The sequence below is a fragment of the Sebastes fasciatus genome, chromosome 11, assembly GCF_043250625.1.
Source record: "Sebastes fasciatus isolate fSebFas1 chromosome 11, fSebFas1.pri, whole genome shotgun sequence".
In the NCBI taxonomy this organism is placed as follows: Eukaryota; Metazoa; Chordata; class Actinopteri; order Perciformes; family Sebastidae; genus Sebastes; species Sebastes fasciatus.
In genome coordinates this window covers 8,471,434-8,496,970 of record NC_133805.1, presented here as the reverse complement: position 1 = coordinate 8,496,970, position 25,537 = coordinate 8,471,434, and the positions used below count along the sequence as shown (strand labels likewise).

Here is a 25,537-nt window from a genome sequence, read left to right as displayed (position 1 = left end):
AGGATAAATACGTCATTTAGTGCTTTTGCTGAGTAGATGCTTTGGACTGAATTGTACAATATTCAATAGCAAACACATGCCCTGGCCATCTTCTAAATGTTTGATTCTGTTCCTATGATGTTAAGTTAGTCTTTTTTTAGCCTTGTAAGCAGATGGGTTAAACTTAGAGTGGGAGTTTCTCTGTAAACTGACCAACAGAGGAGAACTGAAAGTGTGTAGGAGAAGTTAAACGTCCTGTAATGTTTTAGTGACAACATTGACACAAGGGGATTTCCTATAGAGGAGGTTCAACCTTGAATCACCCACATATCATTCAAACTGTGGTTTTGGTTTATTTTGGAGGTTACAACATATGCCTATAATAATGTATTAATGCAAATTGATCTTTTGGAGGTTGTAGCGGGCTCAGCTTTAAAGCTTTTAAAGATACTGGCATCATATGAAACTAGAAAACCAAAGGAATCTATTAGTACCAACCATAGCTTGTCGTGAAGGAGGCTAAATAACGCTCCAAACTTGCGCAAAATTTTGGCAAAGAAAAACCGTCATGGCCATTTTCAAAGGGGTCTCTTGACCTCTGACCTCAAGATATGTGAATGTAAATGGGTTCTATGGGTACCCACGAGTCTCCCCTTTACAGACATGCCCACTTTATGATAATCACATGCAGTTTTGGGTCAAGTCATAGTCAAGTCAGCACACTGACACACTGACAGCTGTTGTTGCCTGTTGGGCTCGAGTTTGCCATGTTATGATTTGAGCATATTTGTTTATGCTAAATGCAGTACCTGTGAGGGTTTCTGGACAATATTTGTCATCATTTTGTGTTGTTAATTGATTTCCAATAATAAATATATACATACATTTGCATAAAGCAAGCATATTTGCCCACTCATATTGATGAGAGCATTAAATACTTGACAAATCTCCCTTTAAGGAACATTCTGAACAGATAAAAAAATGTGAGATTGATTTGCAATTAATCATGATTAACTATGGACAATTATGTGATTAATTGTGATTAGATATTTTAATCGATTGACAGCCCATTCTTTATTATATTAAGATTATTATTATGATTATTGGCTTTAAGGTGCAGGGTATAGATTGTAGTTGCTCCCTCTGGTTTACTGGTTTTAGTGGGTGGTTCCATCAGGACTCACCATATTTACTGTATCTTCCAGCCCTCCTCCTCCTCTGACTGTCTGTCTGCCTCCACTCCCTTCCTGTACTGGAAAAGTAAAGAATACTTGAACATTGCGTAACAAACGTTCTCCCCTCAGCCTCCCTCTCCTTGTGGGTGTGACGTATGTGTGTGTGTGTCTGTGCGCTACTCATCATGTACCAGAGCGACTACGTGCGCACTTTTACGCAGCGCGTTCCAAAAACGCGTTCAACTCTCAGCAGGACCTCCTGGTGGGTAACTTGGGTCCATACTGGGTGGGGTCTGGGTGGGCTGAACCGAGAGGAAGAGGGGTGTGTGTCAGCTTAAAAGTACCGTGCACTACATACCAGGACAGACATATTAGAAGTATTCCGGAGCGGAGTGAAGATAGAAAACAAACTTTCCAAAAAGTTTTGACGCTGAGAGATAATTACTGGAGACGAAGCAGAGGATTCATCCAGCTGATCCAGAGAAGAATCCACACAGATAAAGTAAGATTTTCACTTCTCTTTTTTGTTTGTCTTATAAGAGAGATGTTAAGTTGCGCGTGACCTAACGGTTTCTTCTCTTAGAGCAGATAAAGCCTCTCTTCTTATTATTGGGTTTATAGGATGATCCTCCACAGAGAGGGAGGCTCACATGAAGACAGAAAGAGACATTTAAGCATATAAAAGGACAGACCACACCAAAAATATAGAGCAATAAAAATGCTTTTACTCCCTTCATAATAGCCTATTTTCTTGCCTTTAATGAACTTAAACTTCATTTTTCTCATGGTCTTGCAGCTCTGTGGGTGAAGTTAAGCCCTGAACTTGTTGAACTTTTGTTGCAACAAAAAATCCAACAATCAGTTCCCCTGATCGGTTTCCAGTAGTTGATCAGATGGAGGCCTTCCAATCTCCACAAAGTTGTTTTTTAAAAGCATTTTCCATTATTCAGTAAAGAACAGTCAATTAGCTGAGAGGTATTTTCATGCCATCAGCAGCCTTTGTTTGGTTGGTTGGTGGCCAACCAGCTGCAGCTGATTCTGTTTCCTTCTCTCAGAGACCTTGAAGGATGTGCAGAGTCGAGGGATTTAAACTATTTCTTGTTTGTTTGGTTTTTTTTCTACGTGTGATGATATTCCAGGCTTTTACTGTGCTGTGACATTTTAAAAATAAATTAAATAATTAATTAATTTTACATCATGGGACCAATACAGCCCAGTTGCATAGCAGTTTGTGAAATAGTCATGACATGTAATGTATTAATTCGAGAACATAGACACGAATTTCACCTTTTCACAAAAATGTATAAGTATAAAGAACCGTCATGTAGGGAGGAGGTTGAGGTGGATGGGTGGGTCAAAAAAACGCTGGACTATTGCCCAGGAGACCGGTGTTCGTACCCCGTGTGAAACCAAGAGTCAATGTTGATTTGTCATGTAACATCTGTCATTAAGTTACAGCACTTCCGGAGTTATTTTAACCCAAACTGCGATCTTTGCCTAAACCTAACTAAGTAGTTTTGTTGCTTAAACCTTACCAAGTCGATCTATTCCTAAACTAAGTTGTTTTATTTTGAAAAGACTGGAGCGGAAATTGACACGTGCGTAACAAGTTGCTGGACATTTGTAGGAAAAAGCACAATAAATTTGTTTTGAAAATCGTGCTGAGCGTCACGAAAAAAAGGGAATTTTGTGTCTATGTATATGAATCAAATAAATTAAATTTCGTGACTATTTCACAAACTGCCGTGAGACTGTGTTGACCAATATCACCAGACGTACAAGCCCGGCCGTTTAAAGCTGGTGTTGTTGCCTTGAAGCGCTTATCTCAGGGGGCCAGTGGGCATACCAGAGAGTACCGGCGTGCCAACACAAACCTGACTGAAGAGAAGTGCAGGGCTGCAGGGCTGCAGAGGGAGAGGGCACGGCACAATGGAAGAAGAAGTGATCCATGATAGGCAGCGGGGAGGAGAAAAGATGAAGAAGTAACACTTGTTTTCAAGCTCGGCTGGTGGCCGTATTATAAATCCATTTAAATTTGTGCATTAAAGTGTGAGGGAAGAACGGCCAAAAAATTAGGCTTGTGGAATGGCTTTTCATGGTTTTAGGGGGTTGAGTGGATGACTCTAATTGGGCAATTTTAGACCACCTAAGGTGCAGTTGTGAGATAACTTGGCTTTATTAAAGCCTGTGAAGACACAAATTACTTAGAAAACAGCCTGGAAAAGCTTTTGCTCAGTTGTTAGATTTGAAAATAGCCCATATATGCAGTATTATTTGGCCAATTATAATTGTATCAGCACCCCAAATATTTAGTCGCCAGTTGTCTGAGTGAGGAAGGGAAAAAGGCACTGCTTCCCAAAAAGCGTGAATCCTGTCATGCTTTTCACTTCACTTTAATGTTGGTTTCCTTTTTACTAAAATTAGAGATGGATGGAGCGAAGGCAGCACAGAACGGGTCGGTGAGCGTGACTTCATCTTTGGGTGGAGGTCGTGTTGCAATACACACATCTGACTCCATCCATTGTGTCAGTCACAATGATTATGAATGTTTTTGCCAAATATTTAGAGGATTTGGAAACAGTTGAAGGGAGGGGGAATGTCATCTGACCGGCAGATGAACTCAGGAAGTGAAGGAGTTGAAAAATCTGAAGTAACAATAATATCCTACAAGCGTACAGATGGTGCACACACACACACAGACACACACACACACACACACACACACACACACACACACACACACACACACACACACACACACACACATTCTATACTTACACATGGATTCTGAGGCGCCCCTCCCTACCACCTCATCCTCAGCTGTTTGACCTTTGAACTACATCACATAACTTCACTATCACTGCCTCTTCTTTTTTTCACAACACCACAGTGCTCAGCCTGTTTGATACGCCTGTCCCATGCAAATATTTAACCATGAAATCAATAGGAAAGTAGCAGCACTTTATCAGAGACTCTCACTGCTAAAATATGTGCTGTAACTTTCCTTAGATGACACCTTTTATCAGCTGTGCAGCCTCAATTTTTAAGCTTTACTCACTTCAGCTTACTTTGCAAACAGAATGCTAAAGTTGAAAACAGACAACATAATGAGACACATTGTGATATGCAGAGCGTTAAGTAGATGTGCACAGATACTAACTGACTTTTTGGTAAATTCACCACCCGAATAGCGATTATTCTAGCTGCACCACCAACAAGGAATAGCAGTGTGTTTATCTGCTCCAACATCAGCAGCAAACGTCAGCTTGCACAGTGCTTACTACATACAATAGTAGGTCGTGTCTAGAAGGTAACACCCAAGTTGCGATATCATCCGAAAACTCTCGCGAGACTTGCTGCCTGACGACCTATCCTAACGTTAGCCATTCGAGGTCAATGCCTAACCATCTCGCAAGAGTTTCACAACTTGGGGGTTACCTTCTAAACATGACCACAATAGCCTAGCGTTACCGCCAAAGCCAATTAGCATAGCCTATATTAGCTAACTACATTATTTTTTAGGGTTACAGTGTACTTTAGAAAAATCTTTGTACAGGTCTGGAACTGAACAGAACGTCCACTGTGTGCCAAGGTGTTCCTATTTCAAGAGTTTAGGCAACATTACGAATCCTGCTATGGCAAAATCCTGACCCGCTCCACTCTGCCTCTGATTGGCTAGCAGCCTACTTCTTGCCTTCGTTGGCTGGGTTAATTGTGGTTAAAGTTAGAGTAAGAATATCAAGGCAAGACAATCAGAGGAAGAGTAGGGTGGGTCATGCCTTCGCCATAGTAGGAACAAATATTGCGTCCTGCTATGTATTTGATTTGGGGAAGTTTGCATTCCAGTAAGCCACTTTCTTTTCCCCTTAAATGGCAAAGTCATGACCCGCCCTACTCTGCCTCTGATTGGCTAGTACTTGTTGCCTTCGTTGATTGGATTGGTTAGGTTTAGGCACGAAGTGTGAGACTGGTTAGGGTTAGGGTAAGAATATCATGGTAAAAACGGAAAAAAAATATTGCTTCCAAGTAACCCCAGCCAAATTTGGTTAGCTTTAGCCTCAGTCTTTTAGCATAATGTCATGCAAATAGCCATCAAGCACATATTTAAAGCCCTTTTACACAAGTCTTGTTTTGAAATTAGTTAGCTGGAAACATTAAAGAAGTCAGCTGGAGAAGCAGTTTTTAACTAATTCACAGATTTAGCGTTAATTAAAAAAATCAATCCTGCTTTTGTGTACCTCTGTGTGAAATCGCAGACCCTTTCTTTCAAATATAACTAAGAATTTGGATGGGTAAATCTGCCCCTATTATCATAAACTCTATAGGTGTTGTACTAGCATGGAAAGTTTCACACGGGAAGGGGGACAGGGCTATAAACCAACCATCTCCTAACACATGTTTAATTAAAAACAATGCATTTCTCCTGACTATGTGCATTACTGAATCTCATTACAGTTTATGGGTGTTTTACAAGAGCTAACAAAACTCTAATGGTGCTTTAATGCTAAGGGTAATATAGATTACAGCGCCACAGCCCTGTGTGGTTTTTATGTTTAGATTGAGAAGTTACAGATGGTGAGAAAAAGGAAGGGAAAGAAGAGGATAAGAGGGAAAGTCCCTCCTCCTTTCTCCTTTCATTCTATAGTAAACACTTTTTATTTTCACTTTCCTTATGTTGACGTTTGGTGTGTGTGTGTGTGAGAACCTGAATTCAAAATCTGAGGATGGGCAGGGAGGACCGGCGTATCTTCAATGTGACAAATGATCTAATTCCGTTGTGATTATTGGTGCACTGCATGAGGGTGGGGATGTGACAGTGTGATAAATGTTCGTATGATATACAGTACCGGACACCTACATCCGCAGTGTATGTGCACACTCAGAGATATAGCCTACACACACAAACTACATTCACAGCTGAGGTGAGGCAGATGGGATCCAGCTGCTTGTAGGAGGTATGTTAGATTGCTCAGGGAGTGCAGCCGACAAGAACGAAAGGCTGAATACCCCAGAATGCTTTGAGAAAGCCTGACGACCGAGGAAACAGTTCAAGTCTGGAATGTGGAAATTGTGGGAAAATAAGTAAAAAAGGAAAAGTGCATTTGCTGTTTCATGATGGGGAGATAAAAGAAAAGGAGAGGAGGATCTGGACGAATGTTTCGTTAATCAGACTGTTATGAATACAAGTCTCGGTGGAATGAAATGTACTGTAGCACACTGCCAATGACCTCTACAGTGTGAACATTATGTCTTTCTGTTTACTGTACGACGTTGTTGAGGCTCTCGTCAAGTTGTAAGTTAAGTTTGGTTTTATTTGTCCCTCACTGAGATTTGAGCTCTCGCCACAATACAATAAAATGAAAGGAATTTTGTTTGTGGCGCTCACATCATCTTTTTTTTTTTTTTTAATTCAACAGCAACATCTCTTTGCAGAAAGAGCTTAGTTTACAGCGAGGTCTGGGGATTATTCAGAGGCAAATATTTCAAAACTTGGTCAAATAAAACACAAACTATTTGTATTGATTAAAAATTACTAGTGCAGCGGTTCACAACATGGGGGTTGAGGCCCCCAACTGGGCCCCAAAGTAATCTTATCGGTCACAAGTCGACTAAAATGACAGCGTATTAGGGCCATTGTAGTGAATTTTTTTTTTTAATTTCAGGAGTTCGTCTTATTTGTGTACCATAACAAAGTAATTGCTTAATATGATGATTAGTATCTGCAATTGAAATAAATTTTTTTTTCTAAAATGTCTCCTAGAATGCCAGGTGAGCGGTTGGCAGCGAGAGGAACGTCGGATGTGGGGCGTTTCCCCGGAGCGGCCCCACCCACCGGGGTGGAGCTGACCATTCACAAAGAGGGAGAGAAGAAACAGGAGGAGGGAGGCTGTCGCCGCTGGTTCAGGAAGATGTGTCCGTGCTGCTGTAAGCGCCAGAACAGCACCTATGATGTTACAGATAAGGTGGAATTTGTCAAACCCCCAGTCCCGACCCCAGAGCCCGCAAAGCCCAAGCCTGAGAATGGAGAGGCAAAGGAAATGGAAGGTAATGTCACTGACTTATGGTGTAAATTGTGGTATTAAATTGTAAGATCTGAGTTTAGTTATATGACTATTTTTGCATGGTGCACATATCATGTTGATAGAAGTGTTATATTTCATGTCAGACCTTCCTCTCTCAGAAATAAAGTTGTCGGTGAGTTCTGTGGACCTGCTGAGCTCCAAGACGGGTCAGAACAGACAGGAGCACCACACCGACTTGTATCAGGAGGACGACCTGATCATCCGCAGAGGACAGACCTTCCAGATGGAGCTGGAGTTCAACAGGCCCTTCAATGCTGACAATGACAAGATGCATCTGGACCTGAAAACAGGTATGGAATGGATGGACAGTGTCTGTGCGTGTGTCTTCGTCCCCTCCAACAGAATCTAGGATTTTTATGATAAAGAAATATCATCAATATGATCATTATCAGCGGTATTTAGGCGAGTATAGCAGCCGGGGCAGTGCATGGTTTAGGGGTTAAAAGACATATCATATCGTAGTGGGTCGCATCAGATTGCCTAATGCAGAAAAATGCACCCAGATGGCCCAAAATGGGCGGCAGGGCAAAAGGGATTAAAAACTGAGACATTAAGAAAAGCACAACAATAAAGCAAAATATATTGCTAAAACTTAAAGGGCCACTCAAGCAATTTAGCACTGCACTTTCATAAATTTGGGGGAATCACAAGACACAGATTAAAAAAAGAACGAACAAACTCGAAGCAACAGCGGCCAAGAAATCCTGACTTTTAGACCCTTGTGTGGGTCAAGCTCCAAAAACTGGATCCTACAATTCCTATAATGCAACTCACAAGCCTTTAGTTAGACAATCCCAGCCTGGTAAATGCCCACGTCTTTCCATCTCAAACCCCAAGTTTGTAACTTAGACTCTCTGTTAGAACCAGTCCTCTCATCTTCACTCCAGCTTTAAAACTGAGCCCGCTGCAACCTAAAAATCGCGAGTTGCTCTAATGCGTTAAATAAATTAGTGGCGTTAAAACAAATTTGCGTTAAGCGTTATTATCGCGCTAACTTTGAAAGCCCTAATAAACTTTTAAAACAGATAGCTAAAAGCAATGGATAAATGGTTGAAATAGAACACAATTGGAACATGATGGGTAGCGTTGATGATTGAATGTATCTGACAGGGTTGTGGTTGTACATCATACGATAAATGGATTGGGAACCACTGCTCTAAAGCCACAGAAGACATATATACAACACAGCTTTCACAAGTTGAGTGGTACTAGCCACGATAAATAAACTGATGTGTAGAAATTATGGAGTGCCCCTTTAAGCAGTAGTTGCTACAAGCCCGTGTGAAACGCAGAGGAATGAACAACTGACTCAAAACAAAGCATGGGAAATGTGTTCAAATTTAAATTGAGCAGCAGTTCAACCGTATAGCAACACCACAAGTTTTGGATTCCATCCACTACCCCAGAGTGTTTACGGCTTCCAGACAGACCACAAGACACCGGACACCTCGCTCTGGTATTCACCGGCCTCATACTACAACGATTCACTACACACTTAGGAATAAACGGCCCTTACATCACCACAGAGAGGCGATTTGCCGTCACCCCGCTGCTTAGATAGTTACATGGGAGGAGTGGGGGGTGAAACAGAATCGGCACATAATTATCTAAGCCATCTGAATTCGACAGGCTCCCGTTACCGCTGCTTTCACGGCCGCATTTGCAGGGAAAAGGTTCTAAGTGCTGCACTAAGAGCGGGGCTTTGTATCGCTGTAGCTTCCTAAGCTGTTATTTTGTTCAACTAGGAAGCTGAATAGAGATTACATTTTCAATAAAAGGTGAGGTCGACCCAGCAGAAAAAGAGTGTTTTTCATTGATTTCCTTTGCACATGTCCTCAGAGGTCAGAGAGGAAGTCCTGGCTGCGGTCGGATGGAGAACAATGGTTTCTTGATCAAGTCCATATTCGCTTCAGCAAATGGCAGCTAAAGCCCAGCAGGGTGTCGCGGAGCAAATAGCTCAGAGGAAAGCATCCGATGTGTCTTAATCACACCAATGGTACTTTGAAATAACCCTTTTTTTTCTTAAAGAGAGAGTTTGCACAAAGTTGTTTTCGTAGTTAGTCTTTAGCAAAACATCAAGCTGAGTAAAAAAGGGAACATCTAAGCTAATAAAACACTCACGAATGTTCTTGGCTTTCTGCAGAGATGTGTGCGTATGTGCAGTGTGGGAGGCTTTCCAGAGCCCAAATGTTGTTTACTCAGACAAACTATGCACCGCCGGGTGAAGGGCTGCGATGCATATGTGGTTTACAGTTTGCTATGGTTGTGTCACCCACTGGGAACAGACTAACAATTACTGTGACATGAATGATCTGTCCACTGCTACATCTGCTATCTAACTTTATTTAATCCAAACTTTCCAAGGATAGCTGAGAATCGGAAGAATTGTAAAGCACTTTGTCAAGCTGCATAACTTGAGTTTTCAAACGCACATATAAAGCAAAAAATGTTATTCAAAGATACTGTTGACTGCACACACATGAAAATGTACACCTTTATGTGCATATACACACACATATAGGAGCATGCTGTAGCAATTGAACTTTGGATGTTTTCCATCTTATTCACATTTGGTGCTTCAGTTGTGTTGTTCTGCCCTCAAAGGTCATTCACTTCAAATATCGGAATGTGTCTCTGAATTGCAGACGCTGTGCTATGTTTTCTTTTTATCTTAAGGGACATACCATTAAAAACTCACTTTTTCAGTGAGCTTGTGCACATACATTCGGGTATCTGGAGCGCCTACCAACCCACAAACTGTGAAATAAAACAGTCATTTTTGTGTGGGCTGCTTAGATCAGAAAAGATGTGATTCAACAAGCCATTCAGATTTGGCTCCTCTTCCTATGTCACATGCAGGCTCATTAGAATATATCACCCACAGCTTGAGAACTACCTTTGCAAAGGTGCAACATATTTTTCATGCAAGCCAATCAGAGCAGACTTTGCTTTTTTGGGGGGCGGGACTAAAAGAGACAGGCGCTAAAACGGAGCGTTTTAGACAGAGGTTGAATACAGGTATATTCAGACAGACAGTATGAGATAAATAAAGTGTTTTTTGAACATTAAGACGTGTAAACATGCTCTAGTAGAAACCCAAAATACAAGTATGAACCTTAAAATGAGCACGATATGTCCCCTTTAAGCTTTATTTGTTATTAATCATTTTCATATCAAATGTTTTGCTAGGTATTTTGTTAACTAGATATTTTTGATAGCTCTAGTGGTTCACAGCCGCACAGTTAATCTCAATATTTCAGAAATATAATCGGTCTCTTGTCAAGAGTTAGATGAGAAGATTGATGCCACGTTTGTCTGTTACATGTGAAGCGGTGCCCAGAAAGGTGACTCTTGCACTTATTAATAAGAAAGTAGGTTAAGTAAGTTAATAACTTATTGATTAATGAGCTTTAGAGGTGTTGGAAGGTTAGCTGTTTTCACTTTTTTTAAAGTCTTTATGCTAAGCTAAGCAACAGTGTCAAGGCTGTAATTTCATATTTAACATGAGCGTGGTATCAACCTTCAACATCCAACAACCATATTGTACTGCACCACCTAAAAGCATAGCCTGAAATGCATTGTAATACATCAGGCTTTTGTTCATGGATATCCTATATAACATAACCTATAACCTCTGTTGTGTAGGTCCCCTGCCCTTGGTGGCCAAAGGCACCCATGTCATCATCCCACTTGTGGATTACCTGGAGGACGAACGCTGGGAGGCCAAGATCGTCGAGCAGAACGGCAACAAGATCAAGCTGTCCGTCAACTCACCCGCCAGCGCTGTGATCGGCCTGTACGGGCTCACGGTGACAACTAGCTCTGCGAAGGACGAGACGGCAACTACTCATGACTCCAGCAAGAACATTGTCATGCTCTTCAACCCTTGGTGTGAAGGTAAGATTGGCAGCGGGTGTGAACAGGGCAGCGGGTTCACACAGATCCACGGGAAGGAATGTGGAAGAGGGGAAGGAAAGAAGAGGAGTTGTAGGTGATAAGAGGAGAAAAATGTAGGAAGAAAAGACAGACAGCGTTGCGTAACATGTCTGGAGTGAATTATTATCTGGCTTACTATTAAGTTTGAGGCGGAATAGCTTGAGAAAAATCAATATTTTACTTGCAGGAGAACTGTCTGATATAGCCCAATTACCAGGGAAAGTGTTCCCAGAGCAGAGCTGCTGTGTTACGAATAGCCTCTGCATTCTGATGGCACAAAGTCTGTCTGTTTTAATCTGTGAGAGTAGCCCTGGTATAATGTAACACATGGGTGAGAAAGGCCAACTCGATCCATGGGCGTGTTGCTGTCCGTCAAAAAAGCTACAGCGTGACCCTGTGAGAGAGTTACGTAACTCCTGCTGGCTGTGATTCAGGACTGCTGGCTCACTCGGTCGTGTCATTTAAGCACAGCGTTGCACTCAGTTTGGGACCAAAACAGTTTGTGTGTAAGATGAAACAGACCTTCAGTGACCTCATTTATGAAATGTTTGCACATAAAGATAGGATTTTAAACCTCTGAGTATGCATAAATCAAACACTTCTGTGGGTTCATCAGCATTTTCTCATTTCTAAATGGATAGATAAAAGAGATCCATTTGTTAGTTAAACATACATTAACTGATTTTCTTTGGCCACTTGGGGGCAGCAGAAACAAGCTGTAAACACAACTGACCTATTATCACCTTTTAAGTTAATATGGCTAACATGTTAGCAGACTGTTGCCTGTTTACACACCCAGCAGAGCAAGAGCAGAGCAGAGATTCTCGTGAATGCAATATCTCCGGAACGCCTGGAGGCAATTCTTTAAAATTTGGCACAAACGTCCACTTGTACTCGAGGATGAACTGATTTGATTTTGGTGGTCAAAGGTCAGGGTCACCGTGACCTCACGTCCGTCCCATTCTTTTGATATCTCGGGAACGCCTTGATTGAATTTCTTCAAATGTGGCACAAACGTCCACTTGGAATCGAGGATGACCTGATTAGATTTTGGTGGTCAAAGGCCGAGCTGACCCTGACCAATTTGGTGCCCTATAGGGAATATATTATCTGGTGCCCTTCTGCCTCTTTGTCTTTGGACATAACTCAAGAATTCATATGCTAATTGTGACAATTTCACACAAATGCCTAACAGGATAAAGTGATGACGTTTTTGACAAACATGGATGTAAAACTGCAACTTGACTAGCTGGTGGAGTAATTCCAGTGTAAAATTATGCATGCTAATTATTTTATTATTGCACTAATGAAGCCTTAGGAAATGAGGTACATTATTTATTCTGCTGAGTTCAGTATGCTGAGCACTGCAAACTATTCGCACAGGATATTTCGACATAAAGAAATACATTTGCAACACAGCGAAATAAAAAAAACTGTGGACCTGGATTTGATAAAAAATGACGCTCTGTCTTTCATTACACTGTGGCTGCTTCTGGCAGCAAGCCCAATCTCCTCTTCCCTCTTTCAATCTCTTCTCCCCGAGACCAATCTCTCCCTCGCGCTCATAAAATTCAAAATCCTACAATTACTGTATAAAAAAAAGAAAACGCCGCCATGGGGGCGAGCTCGCAGTAATCCTGCAGCTGGTGACAACCTGTCCTCACCCTCGCTTTAACTGCCTCAATGTGTATTTCCTGCTTTTATATGCTTCTCCCACCCAGTACTGCTCCCCTCTTGTTATCTGTTGAACCCGACCCCTCACTCCATTGCTCTGCTGCTCTGTTTTCTAGCCTCCTCTTCTGTCATATCCTCCTGTGTGCCTTTTTTCTCCCTACATTGTAGAAAATATTCAGCAAGAAGAAATGAAAACTGTAATTATCACAGCTGCCAGACGCAGTCAGCCTCAGCCTCTACTTTCTCCTGTAAAATCTCGACACTCTGTTACGCTCCGCTCACCCTCCCCCCCTTTTCCCTCCCAAGCATAAAAGCATAACTTCCCCTCTTATTCTCATTCGTCCCTCATGACTTCGTTAAACCCCTTCCTTCCACTTGATTTTTCTCATGTCCATCTTGAACACTCTGATACTTTTTACTGCTGGTAATCACAGTGGTGGTGGCAGCAGCAAGAGATAACAGCTAAGGAAAAACAAAGACACAGATTTGTGATTTCATGTCAGGGGGTGCACGCCCAAGACTCTACAGCTGATCTCATTCAAAACAGACTGCTTCCCATAAATGAACATGGGCCCCTCTGCAAAGTCCATGGAGTCATTGTGTTTCCTAACCGTTTCCTGGCCTAGGGGATTCTTTCACAGAATTTGTGAAAAGAAATCACATTCTTAAGTGGTCCAGTCACTGAAGAGGTGATTAAAAGCATGGATTCTGGGTTACTTTTTCTCACAAGCAGAGAGGAAGCCAAAAAAACATACGTAGAGACTGCATCATTAAAACAAACCCTACAGTTCTACGAGAAAAGTTGTTCCCTTGTATTTCCTGTGAAGGCTGGTTTAATAGGACTAACTTTAGCTGTATGTAAAAGTAGGAAAACTTAAGTGTATACAATGTAGGATAAAAAACTATTATAAAGTCAGATTTATTGTCATGTCTTTCCAGAGGACGCGGTGTTCCTGGATGACGAGGAGGAGACAAAGGAGTACATTCTGAATGACATCGGGAGGATTTACTACGGCACAGAGAAACAAATAGGTGCCCGCACGTGGAACTTTGGCCAGGTACGGACTATCAACACAAGATGTGACTCAAAAGTGCTGAACTTATGGTTCATGAATGATCATGACATCATCGTCTGTGGCACGACTCCGCCCATTTGTTCTTACCGAAGATGTAAATCTTTAAAACAGGGTCACAAATATATAGTTTTATTTTTAAAGTCATTTTCTAAAACAGCTGGGCACTGTGGTTTTTATTAAACGTTACTCAAACCGGAGTAAACAGTGTATTTGTTGGGGACTACTTTCAACTGCGGATTGATACACATTTGGTGCACTAATGAGTATTTCCAGCAGCAGCTTTTCCAGTCCATTCTCATGGAAAAATCCTTACTTGTTTTTTTTTTGGCTTTATTAATTATAGGTTGTGCATGCTTTTAGTTATGTTTTAGTAGCCTTATCAGTCTTCCACCATCTGCCATTGTCAACTTTACCTCCATTTCTACTGAGAGAACAGCACCATAATCCTGTTTTGTGCCATAAAGCAGTCCATAAATGTGAAAAACTGTGAAGCATCAGCTATGACAGGGGGGGCATTTTTTTCACCTCATATAGCCTTTATGAAGTGTATATTTAACATTACCATGTTTCATGAAAGTAATAAACTGACATAGAGGTCAGAGGCTCGCACGGACGCATACACATGCTTTTATGTCCACAAAAACAGGTTATAAACTAACACCATGTCCTAACTGGATGCGAGCGTCCGACTATCGCGCTGCATCATCGCTGCATCTGACGCTCTCTGTCCACACTGAATCCGTTAAATATGCACATTCTGTTACGTCATGTAAACAAACCACGTACATATCAGCTGTGTGCTCCAGGTCAGACTGCAGCTGGAGACGAAACCACTTAAAAGATGGGTTAGTTATCTTCCTACATTTGTCGCCTACTTTTTAAACAGAAAACACACGTTTTATATTGTGATATTTACTGGAAATAACATACGATATAGCCAACCACAAGTAGGTTGTTATCTAGTGATCTTCTCAAGCCAGCTGCCACCTTATTATGGTTTCTGTAGTGAAATGAGGAGGTACTGGAGGCTACAGATATAACTCCTCAGGCCTTATTATGGTTTCTGTAGTGAAATGAGGAGGTACTGTAGGTTACAGATAACTCCTCAGGCCTTATTATGGTTTCTGTAGTGAAATGAGGAGGTGCTGTAGGTTACAGGTAACTCCTCAGGCCTTATTATGGTCTCTGTAGTGAAATGAGGAGGTACTGGAGGTCACAGATAACTAGATAACTTAGTTTTTTTGTGAGGAGAGAATTCAGCTGAGGGGGCACAGTGACCTTTCTGGACGGGCCTGGCCCCCCAAGGCCCGTCCCTAATGCCGACGCTGCTAATTTCATTTGCTGATGATTTGTGCTTTTTTTGGCTGCAGTTTCACGAGGGAGTCCTGGAAGCGTGTCTGTTTATCCTGGAGAAGAGCGACATGCCTCCATCTGGTCGAGGGGATCCCGTCAACGTGGTTAGAGTTCTATCTGCAATGGTGAGTTTAGATTTATATTAACATCACACTATCTCAGGATGTTAGGAATACTGAGGTCAGGAGTCCCCCGCTGCTCATAGCCTATTTCATTTATTCAGCTAACCTGTTGGTTGTATTTCGGTAAATCTATGTTTCCCAACATGAAATGCTGTTTCAAAGCCGTCTTCTCACTGCCAAGAAAAAATCATGATGGGAAAATAGAATTTATTTGTTGGTTTAAAAGTAGTCAAATTTAAAGGTTCTCTATACGATATCCAGAGCATTAATAGCAGCAGACAACTATTGTCTGTGTAAAGATATAGAGGAGTAATGTCTACCTGAGCAGAGAATGAAGTCACTCTCCCTCTGTGTGTGTTGTAATCAGAGCTTCTCTGTGCTTTGTTGACACAGCTGGCTGTTTACTGCAAGTGTCAAAAGATAACACAAAACACTGCTCAGTGAACATTATCTAAAAGCCGAACTGTAGTATATATAGTATACAGTCAGACACAAAGGTAGGCTAACGTTATGGGTTTCATTTAGCAAGATACCGGTAGATTAAATATGCAGTATCCGTACGCTACCTTTCAAAAGTGGCAGCACGCCCCAGAATGCTTTGCGATTCTCATTCCCCGTAGCAATGCTCCCTATCTCGCATTTAGCACCTTTAAATATATTAATGAAATACCCTCCATGTGTATAGCTTTCCTCAGGTTACTAAAAACAAAACAATTTTCCAGGACCATTGCAGAGGACGTGACCTCAGTGTCTTCATTAGTGGCTACGGCCCTAATCATGTTCTGCTTGGGAAATTATCACTTTCATTTGTAAATGAGAGCAGTCATTTTTAAATGACCGTGTCACCGTCCTCTTTTCAGATAAACGCTCAGGATGACTTTGGGGTTCTGGTGGGGAACTGGTCTGGGAATTACGCTGATGGAGTCTCTCCTTCGGCGTGGAGCAGCAGCGTGGAGATCCTGAGGAAGTACCACTCCACCAACGGAACGCCCGTGTCATATGGACAGTGTTGGGTGTTCTCTGGGATCACTACAACGGGTGAGTACGAGGAGAAATCAAACAGAGCAGCCCAGTCGCACAGCAGTTAGTGAAATAGTCGGGAAATTTAATGTATTGAGTAAATAGACCCAAATTAAAAAAAAATTGTGATTTTCAGCATGAAATCAATTAATATGTAATCCATGTAATTGTGAAACGGGAAGTATTAAAGAGCAACAAACGCAGCGTAGGGAAGCGGTTGGGGTAGATGGGTGGGTCAAAAAACATGGGACGTTCACCCAGGAGACCGGTGTTCGTGTCCCGTCTAAAACCAGAAGTCAACGTTGATTTATTTCTCATGTAACTTCCATACTTCCGGAGTTATCTGAACCCAAACTGCGATCTTTTCCTAAAGCTAACTAAGTAGTTTTTCTCACGTAACTTCTGTACTTAAGTTATGCCATTTCCAGTGTTATTTTAACCCAAACTGCAATTTTTTTCACAAAAAACAAAGTAGTTTTATTTTTAAAAGACTGGATGGGAAATTGACACGTGTCATTTTATTGAAAGTCGTGCTGAGCGTCGCGAAAAAAAGGAAAATTCATGTCTATGTATATGACTCAGATGGATTCAATTGACTTGACTATTTCACAAACTGCCGTGAGATTGTGTTGAACAGAGAGAGTATGTCATAGTGTGTGTGAGAGAAAAATGTGCGTTTATTGGAGCTTAGAGAGTGTAAAGCTATACTTCATGATAGAGGTATGTGAAGAGACGGCTCTCTGGGTGTGTTCTGTGAATGTGTGTGTGAACAGCGAACGCCACAAAGTTCCCCGAGTTCACTTGAATTTGGTTAACAGTCAAAAGATCATGACCAAGCCCTTTTCATTAGCTCTCACTGCTACGTAAGAGAACACTTCATTCATTGTGCGTGCATGCAGGGTCCCTCACACGGCAGCTATAACTGACCTTAGCACCTGATAGCAAGCCGTAGCTCATCCACACCCTAAATACCTCGCATTGGCATTCCTGTCATACCTCCTATTTTGTCACAGACAGAGCTACATGTGTTGCTTTCAGTCAGCCAGGATAATAAAGTTCCACACAACCATGCAAATGCCATCACAGTAGAAAAGTCATTATGATGAAGTCTTAGCATCTGGGAACATAATAATTCAATTATCAAATGATCTCGTAAATGGAGTTTTAATGACTCTACCTCTGTCTGTCTTTGTTGCCAGTGCTGCGCTGTCTTGGCATACCCGCCCGCAGCGTCACCAACTTCCAGTCTGCTCACGACACCGATGTATCCCTCACCACAGATGTGTACTTCGATGAGGATATGGAGCCCATCGACTACCTCAATAGTGACTCTGTGTGGTAAGATGTGTAACTTTACATGGCCAGGGAGGACACCGTGCTAGGGAAATCGCCTGCTGCTAAATCCATACCTCAGGAATGCGCCGTATATTTAGATCTGCTCCGAAAGCAGTCCTCTCTAACTTGAAACCTCAGAGACGTCATGCTCGTTCGATTAGTTGCAACTCCTCTCACACTGCGGAGGCTAATCTGGAATCTATCTGCTATCTGGTGCTACTGTGTCCTTAAAATGTCCCTAGAATGATGGATGCCATTTCTTGTTCCTCCCTAGCAAAAGTATGCCAGGCACCTGTTGCAATGTTGATAAATGCAGCAATGTTAGCCAGCTTCATTCGTATCAATAATTCCTGCTAAACTGCTATACTTGCTCCACAAACGTTTGATGCCACTTTTGCCCAACCTGCACATGAATTCTTAAAACCACAGTAACACAAATCTGAATGCCTCTAAAAAAGTTTAAATGAAGAATATGTTAAGTAATCTTTAAAGGGACAGCGTATAGGATTTGGCGGCATCTAGTGGTGTGTGTGGTTGCAGATTGCAACCTTCCGCTCACTCCTACCTTTCCAAGACTACGGTAAAGTGAGCCGCCGAGTGCAAAACCAGGGTAACGCTGTTCGCCTCACTCAGGGGCCATAGTAACACTACTTTAGGAGTAATGGAAGTTTTGCACTCTGCAGCTCACATTACTGCAGTTTTTCAAGCGTGTCGGAGAACTACGGTGGCCTTTAGGTAATGTAAAAATGCAAAAGGCTCTCATAAGGTAGCCACGCCCTAAAGCATCCCCTGCTTTATAGTCTATTTGACTCTAAATGGAACCATCATTTACTAAATGAACATCATGCTGTTTTGAAGAAGGCTTGAAACTAGCGATTGAGACCATAAACTCATGTTTACAATGTTTATTAAGGTAAATGACAAATTGTATTTGTCTGTTAGATGTGAAGCTAAAACAGGAAACGGTTAGATTAGCTTAGCTTAACTAGCCTGGTCCAAAAGTAACAAAATCTGGCCACTAGCACCTCTAAATATAGTTTCCTATTTCCATCTATCTTTATGCTAAAATAAGCTAACTAACTCTTGGCAAAAAAAGTGTCAAACTACTTTAAATGGGATCTCAAATTAACATAATTCAATCCCATCTAGGAACTTCCACGTATGGAATGACTGCTGGATGGCGAGATCAGACCTGCCCCCCGGTCACGGAGGCTGGCAGGCTGTTGACTCTACTCCCCAAGAAACAAGCCAGGGCACCTTCCGCTGCGGCCCCGCCTCTGTCAACGCCATCCGCTCTGGCCAGGTCTACCTCAAACACGACTCGCCGTTTGTCTTCGCTGAGGTGAGTGCTAGAAATTGGCAAGTGTTCCTTAGTTCCCTCAAGGTTAATTTTGATGCAAAGTGAGAGGAAGATGGTCAAACTAAACTAAAAGGTGGTCTTTGGAGCTGGAATAACTACAGTATATCAGAAACCTTTTGATTTAATAGATATAATTTAGTGCTTCTCAGCAGACAAAGTCTCTCGCTAGATCAAGAACAGAACTCACCTGTTATTCACAGCGGAATAACAAAGATGGAATTTCTTTCCTATCTGCTTGTACGAAGCAAAGATTAATAATAAATAAGAGTGATGCACACTTCGGTTCAACTCCATCATCAGAATGAAAGGCTCATGTACTTGTCGGTACGTTTCTATCAGGTCAACAGTGATAAGATCTACTGGCAGAAGAACCTGAACGCTACTTTCAGGCAGATCCACATTGAGAAGAAAGCAGTCGGCCACTGCATCAGCACTAAAGCAGTTGGCTCTGACGAGCGGGCAGACATCACACATCTGTACAAACACCAAGAAGGTACTGGCAAGCATATTGTTATTTGCATTTCTCCCCGAGATAGATGTTCCAGAACCAGACAGAAATATTTCTACACTACCTGGAACAATCTTAAAAATGTAATGATTTCATACTTTCTTGCTGCGTAGATCATTTCACTGTACATTCCCCTCGTCTGACCCCTCAACTGTTCACTTGCTCTTATTAAAATATGCGTCTCTGTTTGCTTAGTTTGGAGGACTGTGTGCCGTATCTCTTGTATCTGTCAATAAATCCTGAAACATCAGGCGTAATGATGTCCACTCACATTCTCCTCCCTCTTTACCAGGTTCGGAGGAGGAACGCATCGCCGTGGAGACTGCCAGTCGCTACGGCAGCAAGCCAGAGGTCTACTCCATGGCCATGGCAGAGGATGTGAGCGTGGAGGTGAGGATGAAGGGTGAGGGGCCCAGGATGGGAGCCGACGCCCAGCTGAGCATCCTGGTGAAGAACCTGAGCTCGGAGCCTCGTCGGACCACTCTGCATAGCCAAGTGGCCGTCATGTACTACACCGGTGTGCTGAAGGGAACCATCAAGAAGGAGCAGTTGCCTGTGGAGCTTTTGCCCAATGAAGGTAGGCTTTCCACTAAGCTTAAAAGCTGCAGCAATCAGTATTTTCATACTGACAATGGATCAAATGGCCACATGTATGTGAAAGAGCTCTCTCACAGTGACAAACTTACAGTTATCATCCAACTTTGCAGTTCTGTCAAACAAATCTGTTTGCAATCAAACAGCAGACAGACTAGAGCCGCGTTTCCACTGCATGATACAGCTCTGCTCAACTCAACTTTTGTTACGAGGTCCTTTTCTCTCGCTGTGTTTCCACTGTGGGAAGTACCTCCTCAGTGTAGGCGGGATTCTCAACAGATCGCCATAGCAGCAGCACATGAAACTGTTGTGGCATCGTCTTCAACGGGACACTCGCTGGACCTTTCAACGGCAACCAAACAGAGAAACGTCTGCACTTCGTCAATTGTGCGGTGTAGTTTACGGTGTAGTTTTGCGAGCTGCCATTTTTAAAAATCTGGGTTGAGTGAATTAAAAAAAATTGTGGTCGTTATTGACGGCAACTGGGCTATTTAAAAATTGCAGATTTTTGCAGGATGTCGCACTAGTGACGATTCTCTCTGACCAATTAGTGCAGTGTTTTAAACTCCACCTTCTAGTATTGGCTCAGCTCACTTGGAACCTCGATGGTAAATCGTTGGTAAATCACCATGTAGACTAAGTTACACTAACCAAATTTGCAGGACCATCAGAGCAGTATCTTGGCCTCAGAAAGGCTAAATAACAACAACAACAACAACAACATAAGGCTACTGTTTCAAAATCAAAGAATACATGTATTAATCAGAGCACTGAGCACTCACATAAGAACGTAGCACTATCAGAGCGCTAGATATTTGTTTAATTTATGAACGATTCTCTAAAATCAGCTGGGAGAGGCACGTAGAAACATCTGTTTGCGGCTTGCAGCTCCCTCTCTCTCTCTCTCTCTCTGTCTCTCATTGACCTTCGCTTCTCCGTCTCTTCCCTTCTGTCTGTGGATCGCTACAATGGAGGGGAAATGGAATTATGGCCAAATGTTCTATTTACTGCCACGAAAAGCAAGCAGGAAAGGTTTCCTGTTTGCAACCTTACACACAACAAACAGCGTTATTATCAGCATTATTATTCTAGTCACATGTATCTCAGCCAGTAATTTCATTTTTTACTATTTTTCTATGGATAAATAAAGCTCAAACAGAGGATTATCAACGATCAGTCGACGATAGGCCAATCTGATTTGACTATGTAAATTCTTAGTCGGGACACCCCTAGTCTATCTATTAGCCACCATAAGCTAAAGGTCATACAAGACCAAAAAAGGCTGCAGCAGCGAAAAACCCCTGAGAATACTGAATTGAGCAAGGATATGTTTTATTGCTCATGACTTTTCATTTGTTTCTTGAATGTGTTTCTTGTTTCACAAGTGAATAAAGTAGTCTTGCTTTAATTCAATTTAATGCACTGGAACAGCCAGGGGAGCTTGTTGTCCCCCCCGATTCCAGTCTTCATGCTAAGCTAATAGACTAATAATGCAAAAGAAAGCAAAAAAAGCTGAGCCCAGACCCTTTTCTGTACCTCTCCACACAGAAAAGACCATTGAGTGGGTGCTGCCCTACCAACAGTACCAGAACCAGCTGGTGGATCAGGCAGCTCTGATGCTGACCCTGTCTGGAAGAGTCAGCGAGACCCAACAAGTATTAGCCAACCAGACCACCTTCAGGCTCCGCACACCTGACCTCAACATCACGGTAGGCTTTTGATTTACTGCACATTTTTATGATGACTTCTAGTGTGGAACATTATTACAACAGCGTATTGGGACCATTGTGGGTAAATGAAATAAAAATATATACGGAGCAATAAACTATAATAACACTTCTTTAGGAACAATGAAATTAAGACGGTGGCTGGCATTACCACGGTTTTGCACTCTACTATTTTATTTTGCACTCTAGTTTTTTTCTCCTAAATGTATAACTTCTAATATTTTTTTCTCATAAATTTGCCACTTTAATCTCAGAGAATATCCGTGTTTTTTTTTCTCGTAAATTTACAACTTGATAATCTTGCAAATTTGTGAGTTTCTTTCTTGTAAATTAGCCACTTTACTCTCAGAGAATATCCATGTTTCTTTCTCGTAAATTTACGATTTTATAATCTCACAAATTAAATTTTTTTTCTTGTAAATTAACCACTTTATTCTCAGAGAATATCCGTGTTTTTGTCTCGTAAATTTACGACTTTATAATCTCGGAAATTTTAGTTTTTTTGTTGTAAATTTGCCACTTTAATCTCGGAATTCTTTTTCTTTTTTTTTCTGAATATTACCCCCACCCCCAGCTGCGTAATTATTATTTTCCTTACCTACAATGGTCCACTTCACTCTGGAACAAAGTAAACTTATAGGAAAAGGTTTTGTTCAGCCCTCCTGACTCATTTTGAATTACCTTCTTGCAGCCTTTGGGAAAAGCTTATGTTGGTAAGGAGATGGCAGCTAAAATCACCTTCACCAACCCCCTGCCACGTATGCTAAAGGCAGTGGTGTTCAGAGTGGAGGGCCTGGGTCTGCAGAAGGGCCATGAAGTGGTTGTGGGGTAAGAACATGTGACATTTCCCTCTCTTTCTGCCTCCGTATCTCTTCCACCCACACATTTCCCTCAACATTTCCTTCACCAGACTAATAATGTTCCACTCCTCTTTTTTTCCCTCTCAGCGATGTGGGCGGCCACTCTACAGTGACACTGACGGAGCACTTCATCCCCACCCAGCCCGGACCCAGGAAGCTGGTGGCGTCTCTCGACTGTAAACAGCTCACGCAAGTGCACGGTGTGGCAGATATTGTTGTTCTCGAGCAATGAGAAGCAACATCACTTTTTACTCATAAATATGAACTGGGAGCCTCTGATTATATGAAAAGTGTGCCAAGTTCCTGTAAACCATCCTGTTTGTTTTGTACTGCAGCAAAAATATTATATATTTTTAAAACTATGTATAGACAACTAGCAACTGTACTGTACTGTACTAGCAACTAGCATTATCAGTATTATTTTTTTACTTAAAATAATATAAATTCACACTTCTGCCTTGCTCTAAAATGTCTAAACTGTGGTGAAGTTTGTAGCAGGGTTTAAATGCTTTAATTAACAAGTATATTGACGTTATAAAACTGTCAGATTACAAAGAATGTTCTAACACTAATGCATTTCAAGACACTGACATCAACACATGTGAAGGTGCAGAAAGTCAGGTTATGATCATTGCGTGATAATGTAAATACTGTATGTGTATTATTCTTATAGCTCGTCATGAGAAGAAAAGTGTGTGAAAGGTGTTGTCAGACAAAATGAACCTCACGTGGCTTACATAAAGGAACTGTGACATGTTTTAAAGGGAAAGCAAAGGGCACATTATTAAAACAGGGCTCAACAATAACGATTGCCGCTCGCCCGGGGCAAGTAAAGTGCCACGTTGGGCTCGTAAATCGAGCGACTCAATTGCCCAATTGGTAAAAAATATTTAAACAGTATTTTTCCGGCTGATGATGGAAGTAGCTAAAGAGTGAGCCATCTCGCTGCCTTCTCATCTCTATTGTCGATCGGGCACTCACGAGAAAAATGGCGCCAGCTAAAGATAAAGTTTATGAGCTGAAGCGCAAGCGAGCATTTCAATTATCCTGGAGACAGGAGTTTAGTTGGGTGGCATTAGAGTATGTGGGCGAATCTCCAGATTAATTCACTTAAATAAAGATTAAACATGATGATTAACTTTTATCTTTGTTGTTATTAGATAACTGGGCAAGTAAAACTTTGGGCAAGTACATTTCTGACCCACTTGCCCGACTTGGCAAGGAAAAAAAAAAAGTTGAACACTGTAAAAGTTTTTTCTGAAACTTTTTTAAATTATTGTTGAAAAAAATAAAGTGATTTTTTACCAACTAACGATGTAGATTTCCAAAAATGTTAATCTACGATGACGATCCAGGACATGGCTAAAAGGTTATTTTAATCACCAGATGAAACTCATAACGCCTCCTTATTTGAAAACCAACCACTCATAAAACTCTCCATTTGCAGAATACAAACCTATAAATGCTCCCTTATGAAGCATTCTACCCGATGTTGTTGTCGTTGTGTGTGTTTCTCCATCCTGTGTGTGAAGTCAGCTTTACAGTACAGATTGTAACTTACCTGCAAAATATGGACTTATCACTGCTGTGAATTCCAGCACACCGTATCAGACCACAGTGGCCTTAATTCACCTTAGCTTTACCCGGTTCACCGGCCTGTTTAACTTCAGCACTCAAAGTACAATGTGAAAGAAAAGTATTTTAATAACATTACACTATTTATCTACCAGATCTACCTGGAATGTTTATTTTTCTGTATTGTTTGAGTTGTGATGGTAATAAAACTTACACTGACAGCCTGATTACTGAGTGACTCTCTACTTCCACACATCATCGGACAAGTCTTTACTGGAGAGAGGTGGAAGAAGCTAACTCTATAATGTTATCCTGAGATCAAGGAGGAAGCAAACGGCTACATGTACTTTTTCCATTGCGGCAATCAATCATTTTTCAGCCGGAAAAAAATTGTGTGTTGCATGAGGGATGACTGATTCAAGTGACGCACCTTTGCTGCCTTTCATCATTCAAGATGTTGATGACTGACATATTCACAGGTACTTCAATATGTGGTATTCTATCTTTGAATAGTAAGGCCAAGTTAAATATTAGGTAAGGCTTGGCTTGTCTCCACCATATTCTGATTCATCTCTTTGTGTTTGATTTATTGCGTAATGTAGTGATGTCATCTCTCTTTTGACTGACTGCACATTAGCTGCAGTTTTTGTAACTAAGTATATTTACTCAAGTATTGTAGTACAATTTTGTGCTGCATGTACTTAATGCTACTTTATACTTCTATTCCAATCCACTTGATTTTAGAGGGAAATATTAATTGAAAAAAGAAAAATTATTATTTTTACTCCACTGCATTTATTTAACAGCTATATTTACCTGCTACTTTTCACATTAAAACGTTACGTACAAAAAACATTAATACATCAGTAATAATAAATGATAATATAACACTGACAGGGGTAATTCTGCTGAAGGAGTACTTTTACTTTTAATTTCAATCTTAATTTTGTTGAAAACATCGCTGTACTGTTGCTTTTTTATTCTGATTTTTTTGTACTTATGTAGTAGTGGGTATTTTAATATTCTAGTATTGCTATTTTTACTTAAATATAAATTTTGACTATTTCTCCAACCACAGGGGGTGATGGTGGAAAACAAAAGGAAGTGGAACATACTGTACGATGTCCTGTAGTTTGAGCTCAGGCAGCAGTGGTAGAGTG

General features: G+C 41.4%; 1 protein-coding gene across 2 annotated transcripts; it reads left to right on the top strand.

The window, feature by feature from the left end:
• The first annotated feature begins 1,319 nt into the window (after positions 1 to 1,319).
• tgm1l1 (transglutaminase 1 like 1) lies at positions 1,320 to 24,604 on the top strand. Of its 2 annotated transcripts, none has more exons than XM_074650312.1 (14): positions 1,320 to 1,656; positions 6,916 to 7,199; positions 7,321 to 7,527; positions 10,883 to 11,134; positions 13,787 to 13,905; positions 15,294 to 15,401; positions 16,259 to 16,436; positions 17,618 to 17,756; positions 18,903 to 19,095; positions 19,453 to 19,606; positions 19,914 to 20,198; positions 21,764 to 21,924; positions 22,634 to 22,770; positions 22,890 to 24,604. In XM_074650312.1, exons 2-14 carry the CDS (start codon positions 6,917 to 6,919, stop codon positions 23,032 to 23,034), a joined length of 2,361 nt encoding a protein of 786 aa, XP_074506413.1. In that variant the 5' UTR covers positions 1,320 to 1,656; position 6,916; the 3' UTR covers positions 23,035 to 24,604. The 2 variants fall into 2 exon arrangements, with proteins under 2 accessions (XP_074506413.1, XP_074506414.1); XM_074650313.1 differs by having other exon boundaries at positions 1,325 to 1,656; positions 7,336 to 7,527.
• Positions 24,605 to 25,537: the final 933 nt, after the last annotated feature.